Genomic DNA, 18,081 nt, shown 5'->3' with positions numbered 1-18,081 from the left:
ATTCTCTTCACAGAGCTCCTGCTTACTGGGGCGCTTCCAGCTGCTGATCTTGTTGTGTGCAGTACAAAGGTGGGCGTGGCGGCCATTGTGGTAGGCGCCGCATCAAATATTTGACACACGGATGTTCCCGTAACTCAGAGGAGCAGAAATGTTGTTATTACAGGATGAAACTTGCCACAGGGCCAGCGCAGACATTTTGGCGTCTGGAGTTGATAGCCCGTAATGGGACACCACCTCCATCGGTCCTCACACAAGGCACTAATGATCTTTTTCATTTATTTGTGTAATTTATATCTTGTATTTCTTCCATGGTGGAACTGTGGATGGTGGATGTCGTCGGAGTTTCCATGCAGTCTCCCCTCCGGACACTATCTTAGTTTCAGCAAAATTGATGCATCATGTGCTTTGAAAACCATGCCCTGCACATCCTTTTAGAACATGGCTTCTCAACAAGGGGGGAATACCCCCCCGGGGGGAATTTTAGGGTTCCGGGGGGGGGAATTGGGACCACTATTCAGCAAAGTATGACGTCCTGTAGATTATGTCTTCCTACACATGTTATTAAAAACGTCCCAGAAAAGTGTCATGTCGTCTGCAAAAGCCAGGCCTTTGCTCTCTTTTCCCTCCCTCCCTCGCAATCCTAGAAGTTTCAAGCTTCCCATTTAAAGGGGCAACGCAAAGCATGGGAGCTGAGAATGTAAAAGGGGCCATGCTTTGCGTTGCCCCTTTAAATGGGGCTAATATAGAAAAAAAATAAAAGGTTTTCAGTATTATATGCATATTACTTGGAATGCACCTTTTGAGTTAGACGATCTTGGGAAGGGGGGAATTATATTCTGAACAATGGTGAAAAGAGGGAATGGAGCAAAAAAGGTTGAGAACCACTGCTTTAGAGCTTCCTTCCCCAACTTGGTGCTCTCCAGATGTGTCTGGACCATAGTTCCCATCATCATGCTGGCTGGGGGTGATGGGAGTTGTAGTCCAACTCATATGAAGGCTGCTTTAGAAGCTCTGCACAGCTCCTGTTCGTCTCAGTGGCTTCATGCAGAAGAACTTCCTGGTTGACCCCGTCCAATGAGCCAGGCTGCCTCTCCTTTTCCCACCGTTAATGACCACTTGAAGCATTCGCCCCACCTTGTCCCAGCTGCCTCGGCGGTCGTCTGGCTTGTTGGCTTTAGTCAAATATCTCTACTGGCTGCCTGGTGCTGTACCAGTTAACCATGAGGCCGCTTTACAGGGTTTTCCTGCAGCTTGGCTGCATTGTGAGGTCAGTTACGGCACATGACGTAGCGGCTAGCACACTCCCAACAAGCCTCTTCCTCCTGGAAAAGCTGCAATACCCGAGAGTCCTTTTATCCATTCTTTTTAGTTAAAGCGGCTCCCAGGCACTGGATCTGCAATGTACCCCTGTGCCTCCGCATTAAATCCTGGGCATGCCTGTGGGCTGGCTGTGACGTGGGCTAGCCCTTCCCCCACTCACTCCTTTAGCGTTTACATTATTTATTTATTTATTTATTTACTTCATTTTTATGCCGCCCAATAGCCAAAGCTCTCTGGGCGGTTCACAAAAATTAAAACCATGAAAAGCATAATAAAAGAACCAACAGTCTAAAAACACAATTACAAAATACAATATAAAAAGCACAACCAGGATAAAACCACACAGCAGAAATTGATATAGGTTAAAATTCGGAATTAAAACAGCAAAGTTTAAATTTAAGTTAAATTAAATGTTAAAATACTGAGAAAATAAAAAGGGTTTCAGCTGGCGATAGAAGGAGTACAATGTAGGCGCCAGGCGGACCTCTCTGGGGAGCTCATTCCACAGCCGGGGTGCCACAGCAGAGAAAGCCCTCCTCCTAGTAGAGACATCTATGAGACATCTATGCACTTCCTGTGTTAATTAACTCTAGAACTCAGTTAATTCGCTTCTCTGATGTGTAGTTAGCTCTGGACCTGTGCATCCCCTGAGTTGCAAAGGGATTGTATTAATTCGGTTCTGTGATGTGGTGCTAACTCCAGAGCTGCGCAGCTCCAGAGTTGCAAAGGGACTGTACTAATTCACTTTTGTGATGTGATGTTAGCTTCAGAGCTGCGCAGCTCCAGATTTGGGAGCTGCATTAACTGGATTCTCTGATGTGGTGTTTGGGCTGTTGCGATACTTTTTGGAGAGGGGGTTATTTGTGCCGGTGAGGTGCTCTCATGGGGAGCCAGTATTGTAGGTTAGTTGCTCCCTGTTCCCACTAATTAAACTGTAGCGGCAAGAGAACCTGGTGAGGGGCAGGTAACAAGCCTCTCTCCTTAATGACGTTGGTTCTATTCCGCCTCTCCCCACACCTGGAAGTCTGTTTACTCCAGCACTGAAAATCCAGGTTTTAGGGATGGCTGGCTCTGCTGTGTAACAACAATGGAGCGAAGCCGATTTCAGCTTACTGCGGAGAATTTATTTATTTATTACACTTATATACCACCCCCATAGCCAGAGCTCTCTGGGGCGGTTTACAGAAATTCTAAAATTGAGATAAAAACAAGTATACAAAATTTTAAATTTTAAAACACAGAACATACACACATAAAGCATTAAAAACCGTTAAGAAAACTAAACATGTGGGTGATTAAGATGTGCTGCCATATGCCTGGGCAAAGAGGAAAGTCTTAACCTGGCGCCGGAAAGATAGCAGCGTTGGCGCCAGGCGAGCCTCGTCAGGGAGATTGTTCCATAGTCTGGGGGCCACCACTGAAAAGGCCCTGTCCCTCATTGCCACACTCCAAGCCTCTCTCGGAGTAGGCACCCAGAGGAGGACCTTAGATGTTGAACGTAGTGACCGGGTATATTGACGTCGGGAGAGGCGTTCCATCAGGTATTGTGGTCCCAAGCCATGTAAGGCTTTATAGGTCAAAACCAGCACCTTGAATTGGGCTTGGAAACATAAAGGCAGCCAGTGCAAGCGGACCAGAGCAGGTGTTATATGGTTGAACCTTCTGGTTCCTGAAATCAATCTAGCCGCTGCATTTTGCACGAGCTGCAGCTTCCGAACCATCTTCAAAGGCAGCCCTACGTAGAGTGCATTGCAGTAATCTAACTTGGAGGTTACCAGAGCATGGACAACTGAAGCCAGGTTATCCCTGTCCAGATAGGGGCGTAGCTGGGCCACCAACCAGAGTTTGTAGAAGGCACCCCGTGCCACCGAGGTCACTTGAGCCTCAACAACAATGCACACTCCTCCAATACTCATGAAGATGAGGCCCATGATAAGTAATATTATATAAACTGACTGGAAGGGTGTGGATTTTTTGGTTTTCAGGATCTTGGATGGTGTAAATCTTTTTCCTACAGCACAGCAACGTTGAACCTGATTTCACTTGGACCCCTTTTCTTCCACTGGCACAAGGTGGTTCCAGTCTCTTGCTGCGGACCATGAGAAATCTCTTTGGTGTCCTCCTCAAAACTATGGTGGAAAAGCCCATTAAACTTTGACCAATTACGTGTCATGCAGGTGCGAGCCAAGATCGATCGGTAAATATTGACTTGCCGAAGTGAAAGGGCAGATAAGGGGAGGCATTCTGCTAAAGGGAGGAGTTGGCAGAAGGGTGATAAGACATGATGTCATGTTAGGTGTTGGCCATCTCCTGCTCGTGAGAAGGGGGCGATTGCTGACGAAGGAAGTTGCTGCCAAGTGCCCGGCTGTGTCTCGGCATTCTGGGTTCATTGCCCATTTCAGTAAAGAAGCAGTTCAAACTATGGTCATCACTATTTGAGCGAAGCTTTACAGAATAGCACCAGCAAAAACTATAACTCCTGCCCAGAGGATTTTACCATCAAAGTGTCAACCATGGGAGAGGCAGAGATAGTTGGATGAATTCCAGTAAATGCCCTCTGAATGTTTTGCACCAGTTCCCATCAGTCCGTGCCAGCATGACCAATGGTCAGTAATGCTTGGAATTGCCTCCAGATCATTTGGAGGGCTCCACGGTGGGAAAGGATGGGCTACATGAATAGTTCGGCATTACATGATGATCCTAGTACTATCACCCTGCCTCTTTCCTTTATCTGTGTGGCGTCAATGAATTAGTTTCTGGGTGAAGTACAAAGTGTTGGTTAGTACCTTTAAAGCCCTACATGGTTTGGGTCCAGGCTACCTGCGGGATCGCCTTCTCCCGTACAATCCGCCCCGCACACTCAGATCCTCTGGGAAGAATCTACTTCAGTCAACCAAAACGAGATTAATAACTGTTACCCAGAGGACCTTCTCTTCTGCTGCTCCCAGACTGTGGAATGGCCTGCCGGAGGAGACTCGTCAACTTGACAGTCTTTTAGAATTTAAAAAAGCAATAAAGACTGATCTATTCCGGCAGGTCTACCCAGTGAAATTTTACAATGTTTTTAGGATGTTTTAAGGATGTTTTAATCATGTATGTTATGTTTTTAATCAGTTTTTAAGGTGTTTTATATTCATTGTTGTTCCCCACCTCAATCCAAGTGGAGAGGCGGGTAAGAAATGAATAATAATAATAATAATAATAATAATAATAATAATAATAATAATAATAATATCTTCTGCTTTTGTGGAAACATCCAAACCAGCAAACTGTGGTTTGTGCAATCTCTCCAGGATTGTAAACCAGAATCAAACAGTGTTTTTTTGTGTGCAAAAGCAGCAGTTGCTAATTAAATTGAAGTGTGCAAGGCAAGGGATTAGGAGGAGCACATGGCTGCAGGGCTCATGTTAAGCCATGGCTTACTGAACGGGACCTGGGAGATCCTGGCTCAGGAGCTGGTCTGCAGTCCACGATTAAGGAAAACCAATGCATTCAATCCAGGAAAGAAGGATGACTGATAGACAGGAGCTTAGCAGGTTGTGGCATCCAGGAAATGGTCGAGGGAACAGAATGTGTGGAGGGACAAAGGGAGTTCATGCAAAGTATTTTGTTAAATCTGCATTTGTTGGGGAGAACAAATTGGCGGAGACAGCTTTTGGAAACTGGCATCTTGCTGCTAACAGAACATGATCCAGCCTCTTTTGTTCTTTCTGGGCAGCAGGATTGCTCGATAGAGGTGAGGAAGGGCAGAATAACTTATTTTATCTAGCATTAATGAGATGTTTTGCATTTCTGTGCTTGCTTTCAATTGGTACAGTACAGTTGCCTCAACGTTTTGGCAATGGCATGTAATAAAGCCTCAACCAGCCCTCGCTGGGAGGCACTTTCCTGCCTCACAGGTGCTGGGTGGGGTCTTTATTGTCACAGAAGCTTTTTGTTAAAAAAAGAAGAAAGCAGCCTGTGATACACGGGATGAAAAGTGGTGCTATGCAGACTTTAAAAGCATCTTTCGAAGTGCGTTTACAGTGAGGCATCATTGCAACAAAGGCAGCTGATTGTTACATGCCTCTGAGCAAATGAATGGTCTAAGAAAGAATGGCCATTTATTCTAGCTCCGGGTCTGAAGGGGTTTATATCAAGAAGGGAATAATAATAATTAGGGTGGATTCCTGCATTGAGCAGGGGGGTTGGAATTGATGGCCTTCTAGGCCCCTTCCAACTCTGCTATTCTATGATTCTATGAATAATAATATATTTATTTCTTACCCGCCCCGCCCTTTGGATCGAGGCGGGGAACAACATTAGAACAAGAATCAATACATCTTAAAAATTCTTGATTTAACATTGATCTGGATAGGCCTGCCGGAAAAGGCTAGTCTTTAAAGCTGCCTTAAAATCACACAGAGAGTTAATTTTACGAATCTCCTCCGGCAGGCCATTCCACAATCTGGGGGCGACAGAAGAAAAGGTCCTCTGGGAAACTGATGTCAGCCTAGTTTTAGCTGACTGAAGTAAGTTCACCCCAGAGGACCTGAGTGTGCGGGGCGGACTATATGGGAGAAGGTGATCCCGCAGGTAACCTGGACCCAAACCATTTAGGGCTTTAAAGGTAATGACCAACACTTTGTACTTTGCCCGGAAAGAGCAAGGTGGGTTCCAACTGCATATGAATATGTCAGAGTCTCCTTAGAAAGCTCAGTTTGTGGTTGAAATGTGTTGGCCATCTCAGCAAACAAGTCAGCGCGACTGAAATTCTGACCCTCGTAGGATTCGAACAGAAAAAAAAATGTAGACAGCAGAATGGAGCATAAGACCACCAGTTCTAAGCAGGTAGGTTAATGTTAAGTACCTTGCGGTTTCTGAATTGCAGGGCTTACTCAATTCTTCCCCAACGCAAAACTATCTGTTGCCATCTGGGGGCGTTTGTTGCTGATTAATATTATCCAAGGAATTTAACCTGTTGGGTTGGCAAATTGCACTTGTGTCGTACAAGTAGAAAACGCCCACTGAAAACAGTGCTTTCGATAAGAAGGTATTGAAGGCCCCCTGCGTGATTATTATTCATATGAAGCCCTCGCATCTCCTGCCAGCTGAATGGATCTACTCGTTGAATGACTGCCGTTGTTAGAAACAATTAAATGGGCCTATATTCTAGGTATGCAGGCCAACATCCCTTTGGATGACGGATGTGTGTTGATAACTTGGCTGTGACAAGGTATAAAGTGTAATCACAGCGGATGGTCTTAAAATACACTGCTTTTGTGTGTTTTGTAGTTTGATTTGGAATGTATCCAAGAACAAGCTGTTGAATATTGCTAGGAATGTCACTCCGTTCTGAAATGCTATGAATATTAGCCCTTTCTCCTTTTTCTCCCCAAGAAAACAGGAAAGCTCTTGCTCATTAGAAATTGGCAACTGGAGATTGTGCTATAGACGTAAAGACTATTTCAGGAGGGAAATGCCTTCTTGAAGCTACAGATCTGGTGCCCCTTTTATCGATTCCCTGATAGCGGCGGTGTGGTGCTGGTCAAGAGACTGTTCTTTATTAGGGTGACCGTATGAAAACGAGGACAGGGCGTCTGCGTCTTTAACAGGTGTATTGAAAAGGGAATTCCAGCAGGTGTCATTTGCATGTGTGCAGCAGCTGGAGAAATCCCCTCTTCATCCCAACAGTTAAAGCTGCAGGAGCCCTGCCCTCTTTTGTATCTGGTCTCTCTAGGCAGGGCTCCTGCAGCTTTAACTGTTGGGATGAAGAGGGGATTTCTCCAGGTGCTGCACACATATAAACGACGCCTGCTGAAATTCCCTTTTCAATGCAACTGTTAAAGATACAGGAGCCCCTTCCCCTTTTCGTAGGTCATCCTATCTTTATACCTTTAAATGGTTGGGGACTGAGGGATGATATTAAGGCATAATCTGACACTTTCTAATAGCCAACCATGGCAGCAGCGAACTGAAAGATTTCATTCTTCCAGATGATTCAGTGTTGACCTTTGGAAAGTTGCTTGCTACTATACCTGTCATGTCAATGGTTGACATTCAGGCTATACAGGCAGTGTGACAAGAGTCCTAAGTGTTATTTTGGGGATTATTTCGATGTTACATTCTTAAGGAAGATTAAAAGGAAAGTCTCTACATAAACGCTCCAGGGTGGAGATGATTTTCTCAATTACAGTTGTTCAGAAAGAAACCGTGAGTGCCATTTTGGGGAGGTAGAAATGAATAAAGAAATGTCTGCTTGGAGAATGTCATCCAAGTTCAGAGGAGAATGTGCATAAATGCTGTCCATTGTGCGAAGTCACAGGAAGGCATAGAGAATATGCACAAATTGACAGCACAAACAAGAGATTTCTTAAATAGTCTGATTAATCTGGTCCAGGTGATCATGAAGAGTGCACACAACTGGGCATTTGGGCTGTCCAGACATTTGCAGGCCAGTGTGTATATATACTCCTAGGGGAATACATCAGGGAGTAGGCAACCAGGTGCCATCCAGACGTTTTGGACTACATCTCCCATAAGCTCCATCCATCATCGCCAGTGCTCAAGGATTAAGAAAGATGTAGTCCAAAACAACTGGAAGTTACGAAGTTGCCTACTCTTGAAATAGATACTGTCTTTTATTAGAAGCCATTCTACCTGGTTGTAGCAGAGGGAGAGGTAAGACAAAGCCTCCTCCATTGGCTCACCTGGGACAAACTGCCATGTTGGTTTCTGACCTCCCAGAATTGTCTCCTCAGTGGCCATTCTCCCTGATCTTTATTTAGCTGAAAAGTTTTGGTACCCGAATGTGCTTGCTTTCCTCTTCCCTCCTCGTGTCTCTTTCCTTTTGTGTGGTATCTTAGATCGTAAGCCTAAGGGCAGAGACCTGTGTCCCTTTTAAAAAAATCTTTGTACAGCACTTAGAAAATATTAGGTGCTTTATAAATTAACAATAATACTAATTAATAATAAGGGATGATACTTGGAATGATAGTGTAATGTGCTACAGCACTGTGGAATTCTGGGAGGAGGTAAGTCCAAGTCCATTGTGTTGCTGAGTACAGCAAGAGAGAGAGAGAAATGGAGAAACCCAATGTGGTCAAAACCAAAGTTTATTAGAAGGCCTCAATGTGTTTTGACCAAGAGGCTCCTCTTTGCATAGTCATAGCCAAGAATCAAGCGCTCTTCTCTGGGCACAGAGACTCTGGTATGAAGTCTCTCTACTCTCCCGAAAAAGAGCTTTGTGCTTATCAGTAGTAGAGGTCGCATGGCTCACTGGGAGAGCAACTGACTTGCCTATAGAAGGTCCCAGGTTCAATTCCTGGCAGGAGCCCTGCTGGCCTGGGAGAATCGCTGTCATTCCCTGGAATTAACGTGCGTGCTTGTTCAGTGACCAGCAGCCACTGGGAAGCCAGAGTAGTTTTGGGACCGTGGAAAATGTAGGGGGGGAGGTTTAATGCTTGCTTTTCCTGCCCCAGTCCTGACCAAAACCTCCCCTCCCAAGGTGCGATTTGCATTTCAAGAGAAGTCCCAGTTGGCACCAGTTGCCTCCACTGGTGTAGTCTTTGCATCAAAGGGAGCCTGCTTTTTTTCTTAAAACTATCGTCCCCATATGCAAATGTATGCAGATTTAATTGATTAAATCAATTAATGGACCAAAATATACTAAGCCAAACCCTCGTTCGCATGCACCTTCTAATAAATATTAGCTTGTATAATTTTGAGTTTTCCCACTTTTATTTTTTCGCTGTCCACTCTCGGCGGGCGCCGTGAACCTCCTAGTCCAATCTTGCTGCCCCTCTGTAAGCCGTCCGCTTTCCTTCAGTGCAAAAAACCCACATCGCTCATGGCCTGCTTGGGCCCCCCTCGCCTCCCAGCCGGACGGGCGCCTGCCATTCCAGGCATAATTGCTTTGGCTCAGTTTCTATCTTTAGTGAAGTGGTGCGGTGGAGCGGGAGCCCAGGAGGAAATGGCTTCTCACCAGGCTAAACTTAACCCACGAGCAAACAACAACAATCACAGCAGCAACAGCCACGAGCCGTGGCGAGGCTAGGGGAGGGAGTAGTGACACCTCAGCTGTCCCTAAAAGGCAACTGTTAGTCACAGGCTCAGTTGAGTGAACTTTCCAACCAGTGCGTCACCCTCTCGGTCAGAGAGCACAAATGCATTGCTGGCTGGAACCGGCGCCCAGAAAGAGCACAGCAGGTGGGAAGGCAAGGCCAGAGGATTTGGGGGGGGGGGGTGCATTGAGGATTGTGCGTGTTTAAAAGTGTTATATATACAATAGATAGACCGTCTATTTAAAATTGATCCACAGACCATTTGCATTTCTTTAGAAATTAAAGGAAGCATCTTGGAGAGCTCCTTCAGAGTTCTGCTTGGTTCTGCCTGAAACTCGGAGTGGATTCACTGCCCCACGAACCTTGTAACCACCAGCCTCCACTGCTCTCCTCCCACTCTTAACTATAGATCTCTTGCATGGGTTGTCTTGCTGGTTATCTTTTTCTGCCGCCTTGTTCTGTTTTCACTTTTCCCGTTGGTGACAAAAGACATTTTGCCGCCTGATGTGGATCAGCAAATGGTTCCGCCCTGCTGCCTTAGTCAGGTTACCTGCTACCTATGGCTGGTCAATTTATTTTGGCACCTGGGACAGAAAATCCCACAAGCATTCTCCTCCCCACTGACATTAGAGGTACAACAATATAGTAAAGAACAATTTGCTGCTGCCTGAGGCCGCTGCTTCACTCTGCCTAATGGAAGGGCCAGCCCTGACTTCAACATCAAAATAATTCTGATCTTGCTCTTCCTCTTTCCCCAAGTCAAAGGTTACTTTTCAGGTGCTATTTCAATACAAACAAGTAGGCAGTGCAAAAACCTGTACAGGCTTCTCTAAATGAGTGATTTATAGCACACTCGTGATTGGCTACTCACAGAAGTTTGAGGGTCCATTACATAATGTTGTCAACAGCCAGGATGTCTTCTGTGTTATTTCCTGGAAATTGTGCATTTTAAAAAACACAGTTATTGTGGTATTATCCGGATATCACAGGATCTTTCTGCCACTAGATGGTGCTGTCTCATTAAAACAAAAATGGGGCCTTTCCAAGAAGGGAATGAATCACCTTGTCGCTTGCGAAGAAGCTTGTTGCGATGGTGGGATTACTGCGAGGATGAAAGCCCTTGTAAAGCATGGGATTTTTCCTGTGTGTAGAAAAGCTCTGAAAGATAAGCTTTCTCTCTGTGCCTCCTGGATGGTCCTGAGGGACTGAATTTAATACCCCCCCCACACACATACTTGTGTCTGTTTGGCGTCACGCCAATTAGAATCCAGTCATGAGAATAGTTTGGCCATGTTCTGTCTCCAGGAATAGAAGGAGAGGAGAGGAGGGCAGTTTTGTAGTACCTGGAATATTCATGTTTTTGCCCATTGGGTGTTCTGCTGAGATCACCTGCACGAAATAAACATTACATGGCAGATAGTGAGTGCCAGGGAGTTGCCTTTTTAGATCATGATGTACAGATGAGTGAGCTCCTATGTCACTTGTGTGCTGATGCAGCATGGTGCAACTGAACCTGGTCCTTTTTCTGGGGAATGATGGGAACTGTAGGACTTTTTCCTCTGTCTAAACATGCATTGCGTTGCAGCCTTAAGAATCTAAGGATGGTCATACACACACACACACACCCCATTTAAAACAGCTGCTTCTGAATGGCATTAAGCCAGGATACTGCTTGGAGTCAGGGGACTCTTCAAGGCAGATCCAAAAATACCTACATCCCTGCTCTGTTCCGGACACTTGAAATGGGACTGGAGGGAACCCAGCAAACGATTTCAACAGAGCCTCCTCTTTCCCTTCTCCCTGATCCTCTAAATACTTCTCATGTTTCCCCGTGGCCAATTTGGATAAAGAATGTTGCCCTTCAATCCTTTTGTCTACGTCATTCCTTCTTGCGGTCCGTAATTATTCAGCTCTGTGGATTCGGTTCCCTATGAGAGTCTAGTCACAACATTTGCAGGTCCAGCCCTTGGGATCAAACCCCTCTCTGAAACCTTGGAGAGATGCTACCGTTCAGTGGAGAGAAAGCCGAGCTAGACGGACTGATTTATATGTGTCACTTCCATTAGGCAGTGAGGTAGACACCTCAGTCAGCGGATGTTAGAGGGTGGGCGTCAGCAACAGCAGCAAGATGTTGGGAACAGGTCTGTGTGTACCACATGGCCTGCCCTGTTCCCCCTAAACTAGTCTGCTGCCCCAGTGTAGTAGAGGATGCTGTCGAATTGCTAGTGTTTAGTAAAATTCAACTGCTATCTGGTCAGCTTCTGTAATAGCATGGGGAACACCATCTTGTCCTTTGCCTCAAGCAGCAAAGTGTCTTGGGCCAGCCCTGGCATTGCAGAAGGCTTGGAGGATAGACAGGCGGGAAGCTAGATGACAGCCTTGTTACTTCTCTTCAGCAAGAACAGAACAGACACAGGAAACGTGTGTATAAACCCCAGATACACCCCTGAGATACAAATACGTCCAGTGCCATCTAGTGACTGAACGCTATAATGGCACTATCCACTTAGTCTGACCCCCGTATACAACAGCTTCTTATGTCCCTAATCTCATAGGACAGCAGGACTCAGAGAAAGATGTTCAAATTCAGGCAGGTTTTTAATGGCAAAAGGCAGTCCTTTAAATATCCAGATGCCAACCTGTACAGAAGCCTTCCCTAACCTGATGTTGCCCAGATGTCTTAGACTGCAACTCCCATCATTCCAAGCCAGAATGGCCATAGGAATTAAACAGACCCTTCACCAGTGTCTCTCATCCTCCACTCCTCTATAAATGGGTATGGTGTGACTCTGTGGATTATAACCCATCTGTGTGCATAGATCAGGCTAGCAATCGCAGAACTAAAATTAGCGGTTGAGGATCTGTCCTGCCTTTCTTGGACATTCCAGGGCAAGTTAGGGTCAAATGTGTGTCTTATCTTTGGATTTCTGGGCTTTTATAGATGTGTGAGAGACTTTTCATCTGACAGGCTGTGGTTTCTCTGTGTTAATTATACAATACTCTTAGTATTGCACTAGAAAATATGGGATTTAATTGCAGGATATGCCACATAATGTATGCCCTCTGTGTGTGTGCTGTAATTAACAAACTTGTAATGTGTGTAATAATACAGAAAGAGTTCGCAGTCCAGAGCTTCTCTTGTGTAAACAAAAGCCTGCAATTTTAATCAGTCTGGAATGATGGATGGAATTCAGTTGAGAAACGTCCAAAAGATGATCTCTGCATTCTGAATGATCACGTGGTACAGCCCTGCCAGCACTGGACTGCTTCAGGCTGCAGGAGGGGGACTATATGACTCTGAGTTTAAAAAACAAACACAAAATCAAAGACCCAGCTCCTCCCTGAACCTTGATGTGATGAGCAGGCTTTTAAAATGCAGCCCTGGGTGGGTGAAATAATCTGAACCATGTAGATGGCTTGTGAGACAAGTTACAGAGGTGAAGAGAGAAACGTTCTTTCTCCTTTGCTTCCCCTGATGTCTGGAACCATCCCAGAATGCGTGTGCGGTGCCATCCACAACCCCTTGCAATTCTGTGACTTTAAACCAGGCTTGGGCTAGACATCTCTATAAACAGCTTTAGAAGGGGGGCTGTTTCCTGCCAGTTCTCCAAAATAGAGGACTGTCCTCTATGAAGTAGGATGCCTGGCCACTGTGTTCTTATCCAATGTCTGCCCTGTGTTCAAATTGACCTCATCCAGACCGTATGTTATGAGGAATTCTCCGTTTCCTTCCTGTGCCGGCAACTTACTTCACACCTGGATCTGAAGGACTTCCATCATTTAATTCGAAAGGAAGCTCTAACCTGCTAGGGCTCTGTGTTTGATATGACTCATCTGGACTGAGGGTTTCCTTTTTGTGAGCTCTGGAGGAAACACTAAAATGAGTGATTGAAGAGTAACCTTGAAACCAGGCTGCTGCCGTTAAAGGCAGCTGGCCGTCGGCGAAGAATATTTCCCCATCTGGAGTTGTAAAAGTTTGCAGAGAGCTCAAATGTCGTGGGGACTCTTCTTAGATAAAGATACTTGTCCAGGTTGAATGAACCCTCAGCCAATGCTCAAGGCTGTTAAAAAAATGCATTTGCAGACTGCAAAACCATGCAATTCATATTTAACATTTGATTTGGGATGGATATGTTTCTGTCAGTAGTTATTTAGATTTGTAATTAATTAGTTAACTTGTTTGTTTTACCAATTTCCATGCTTCCCATGGTCTATGTTTCCAGGGTGATCCACAATAACAGAATGTAAAACCAGAACATACGAAATAATGGAAACGCAACAATAAACTCTAGAAGATATAGCAGCATATTCAAATAGCTTAAAAATTAATATATTAAAAGCCTGGAAGGATGTTTTTTTTTTAAAAAAAAATTGCCTGCAGCTGAAACATTTAATTGGAGATTTTGGGGATTGAACCTGGAAACTTCTACTACCAAAGCAGATGAGCTTCAGTCCTTCCCCAAAATCTGGAGGACAAGTCCTGAAGTGGGCCTGGGCAGAGGCTAGATATGAACTGTGGATTTATCAATTCACCGCCTAGCATCTTATTTATTTATTTATTTAGAATATTTATATACCGCTCCCAGTTGAAAAATTTCGGAGTGGTGTACAAGATAAAATGAAAATAAAAACCGAATAAAACACTTAAAACAAATTTTAAAAGAAGCAAATACAGAAACTCAAGGCTAGATATTAAGGAAAGGCTTCCTGGAAGAAAGATTTTTCAGGAGGGGCCTAAAGGAGTACAAAGTTGGCACCTGCCTGACCTCCAGAGGCAGGGACTTCCACAGGAGGGGCGCTACCACGCTGAAGGCTCTTCCCCTGGTGGATTCCAATCGGAGGATGGATCTATGTGGAACCACCAGGAGCAGGCCTTCGGATGACCTCAGTGACCGGGCAGGTTGGTAAGGGGGAAGGCGCTCTCTCAGGTATCCTGGTATCTTCTTAGCTATTCACACAATGCTAGCTGCATATTAACTACGTGCAAGAGGTGCATTCATTCTTGACAGCAACAACGAAAGGTGGTGTTACTCTTGAGTTTTCTTTCGATGCGTCCGTATTATGACTTTACTTCAAAGCTTCCGTAAGCTGCCCAAAAGAGGTCCCATGAAGCCTGGTGGAAATCTTGTATTTTTTGTACATTTTCCAGATAAGAGAAGCATTGATTGGAAGCCATTGGTGGCGGAACTGTCGGGCGGCCTCTCCTTGGGGTCCAGAATGGGGGGCAAAGCTCCAGGAAGGAAGGAAGGGGTTCTTGAGAAAGATGGGGCCACCTTCCCCTCTGATAAAAGAACTGTGGCCAACTCACCATGGATATGTGGCGAGAGCAACTGCATCCCCAGAATGCCATCACCCCAGCCTGGTTTGGGGACCAAGAAGCTCAAAAAGGGTTGTTGCTCGTTTTGGTTTCCGACGTGCGGTTCTAGGGGGAAGTCAACGATGCCGTTCTCTTTTCCTCTTTTAAAGCACGCAAGCCGCACAGCTTTGCACGCAGCAGCAAGCTCTGTGCCTCTGTGCATGAGTGTGTCCACGCTCTCTCTCTTTCTCACCGATGAGACCGGCAATTATTGGTAGAGGCCCTGCTTTGAGGGCAAAAGGTCCCCAGGTCAATCTTCAAGATCTCCAGTTCTCAGAGCAGATCATAGGCAAGATGTCTCTCTGTGTCCGAGGCACAGACAGAGGTTGCAACTGTCGGTCAGAGGAGTCGGTGCTGGACTAGATGGGCGAAGCGTCGGATTTCGATAAGGCTGTTTTCAAAGCACAAAATGAGGGAAGTCCAGAAAAGGGAGATGGGAGAAAGATGAAAACGTCTGTAGAACACTGCTGTTGCATGGATCGACTATAAGGATTTTGCTTAGTATTTTATCTTTCTGTATTATAAATAATAATAATAATAATAATAATAATAATAATAATAATAATGTTTAGCATTACTCAGTAGAATGGCCAGCATCCAGCTATTTTCATTTTATCTAGAACTGCCGTTAAGTGATCGGCTCAAGTGCGATTCTGGACAATAAAGGGGTTTGAACCCGGGTTTCCCGATCCCATCCGTGGTGTAGTCTTCCCGTCCTCCTCCAGGTGCCTACTCTGAGGAAAGCTCGGAGAATGGCAACAAGGGAGAGGGCCTTTTCAGTGGTGGCCCCCCAGTTATGGAACTATCTCCCCGACGAGGCTCGCCCAGGCATTTAACAGCATATGTTGAGTTTTTAATTGACAAAGAACAGATGGATATTGTATGTAGCTGTTTTTTTATGCTTTTTATGGTTTTAAATTTTGTATAATTGTTTTTAATGTGCTGTGTTTTAATCTTTGTAAACCGTCCAGAGAGCTTTAGCTATGGGGCGGTATATAAATGTATAAATAAAATAAATAAATAATAATAAAATTAGTGCTGGCAGAAGCCTTCCAAAATGACAATGATGATATCAATTTCCTTGTTCCTCACGCTCTGTTTCCCCCCCCCTTTTTTTTTTTTTGGATAATATTTTTATTATTGTGTGATTCTGGTTACAAGGGTCAACTAATGCGTCACATATAATTACTTAATTATACAAGCCTGGGTGTAAAATACTTAACATTGATTAGTTAATTTGATTTCATTTAAATTCCATTCAATACAATCCAACTTAGGGCCTCCCGGGACTAACTCTCTTTACCCTTCCACCTACGTTTCCCATATTTCTAAGTATGCCGGTGGGGGTGTTCTCCCACCTCCTTCTTTATTCACATAATTAATAAATTCCCACCATACCCCCTCAAATTTATCTTCACTTTGTTGTCCTCTTGCTTTCCTCAGAGGGCACTCTGCCAAACCCTTTGAAACCAGTTTTCAACCGTTAAGCCCTTTGCCATCCTTCCAGTGTTCAGCTATCAACCATCTAAATGGTTTATTAATCCCTTATTTAAGAGTTTAATCTCTGGTCCCCTGTATAAATTTAACAGCGCTAAATGAGGAGATGGGTGGACCCATTGTCCAGATATCGAACTGATCTCCTGGAACACTTTTTCCCCAATAAACACTCACCTTAGGGCAGGACCACCACATGTGTATGTACGCCCCTTCTCTGCAGCATCTCCTCCAACACAGTGGGGATGACCCTGGAATCATCATAGATATTCTTCTGGCCATCTGTGAGTTAGTTAGAGGTCCGCCTGGCGCCTACACTGTACTCCTTTCGTCGCCAGCTGAAGACCTTTTTATTCTCTCAATATTTTAACACTTAATTTTAACTTAAATTTAAATGTTACGGTTCTAACTCTGTATTTTAATCTTATATCAATTTTGCTGTGTGGTTTTTATCCTGGTTGTGCTTTTTATACTGTATTTTGTATTTGTGCTTTTAATTTGTTGGTTGTTTTATTATGGTTTTAATTTTTGCGAACCGCCCAGAGAGCTTCGGCTATTGGGCAGTATAAAAATGTAATAAATAAATAAATAAATAAATAAAATAGTTCTAGCATTAATTCAATATTTTTACTTGATATTGATTTAAATATACCTCTGTCCCACAAAACATTCCAATCTTTTTCTTCAATATGGATTCCTAAATCTGCTTCCCAGTTTCCTTGTTCTGGGCTAATTCCTCCCGCTCCGTTTCCTTCGCAGCGGCCAGTTTGCCATAGTGAAGAAATGCCAGGAGAAGACCACAGGGGCGGAATATGCCGCCAAGTTCATCAAGAAGCGCCAGAGCCGTGCCAGCCGTCGCGGAGTGAGGCGGGAGGAAATCGAGCGGGAGGTGAACATTCTGCAGCAGATCCTCCATGCCAACATTATCAAGCTGCACGACGTCTATGAGAACAAGACGGATGTGGTCCTTATCCTTGAGCTGTGAGTAGGAGCGATCGGGGCTACGTGCTGCAATGTCACAAGAACTGCGCTTAAAAAAAAGAAGAAGTTTCTAGTCCTTGAGATATGTTTGAAAATCTGTAGCTGCAGACTGAAAAGGGCAGGGTGGTTTGCTGGGAAACTTTCAAACAGTGACATAAGTCGGGAACTCCACTCTCTTGCATGCAGAGTATAAATGTTAATCCAGCCCTAGGTTTGCTTGGGGTTTCTTGCCCTGGTCATGGCATGGGTGATCAGCAGTTCAGTACTGCTTGCAGGGCCATTCAGAAGACACCTTAAACCAGTGGTTCCCAAACCTTTTCAGGTAACCGCCCCCTTGGTTCCACAAACTCATGCCCAGTGCCCCCTTTAAATGGGAAGCACCCGCCGCAGGCTTGCTGAGGGAGGGAGGGAAAAGAGAGCGAACGCCTCTGTTTTGCAGCCGGCGTGGCAGGGCACACCAAGCAGGGTATGTCTCTTCATTAGCGTTTCAGTGCTTTTGAAACATTTCAGTTCACCGTTAAAAGGACTCTTCTTAAATGGTATTAATACATGTGTGGATTCTTCCCCTATATGGCTTGGGACCAAACTACCTTCTCCCATAAAAACGTCCCTGGGTTTTAAGACCTTCTGGAGAGGTGCTTCTCGGAAAAGACCACCTCGAGCGCCCCCCTGCTGCCCCTTTGCCTCCTAGAGCCCCCTGCCACCCCCTGCCTCTTAACACCCCCCTATGCAATCCCACTGCCCCCAAAGGGGCTGTACCGCCCACTTTGGGAACCACTGCCTTAAACCATGGCTTTAACCATGGTGGTTAAACCAGAAAGCCAGGCCGTGTTCAGAAGACACCTTAAACCATAGCTTTAACCACGCTGAATAAGTCTTTTTGCTTTA

At 45.0% G+C, this 18,081-nt stretch overlaps 1 protein-coding gene across 3 annotated transcripts in view; it reads left to right on the top strand.

The window, feature by feature from the left end:
- The window catches only part of DAPK2 (death associated protein kinase 2), a 65,333-nt gene that overhangs the window by 20,490 nt on the left and 26,762 nt on the right, over window positions 1-18,081 (top strand). For all 3 annotated transcript variants that reach the window (XM_063142699.1, XM_063142696.1, XM_063142698.1), the window contains exon 3: window positions 16,972-17,193. In XM_063142699.1, coding sequence (XP_062998769.1) covers window positions 16,972-17,193 — 222 coding nt within the window. The remainder of the gene's footprint in view (window positions 1-16,971; window positions 17,194-18,081) is intronic.

This window comes from Elgaria multicarinata, chromosome 16 (assembly GCF_023053635.1).
Source record: "Elgaria multicarinata webbii isolate HBS135686 ecotype San Diego chromosome 16, rElgMul1.1.pri, whole genome shotgun sequence".
NCBI classification, from domain to species: Eukaryota; Metazoa; Chordata; class Lepidosauria; order Squamata; family Anguidae; genus Elgaria; species Elgaria multicarinata.
This window is presented reverse-complemented; position numbering and strand designations above follow the sequence as displayed.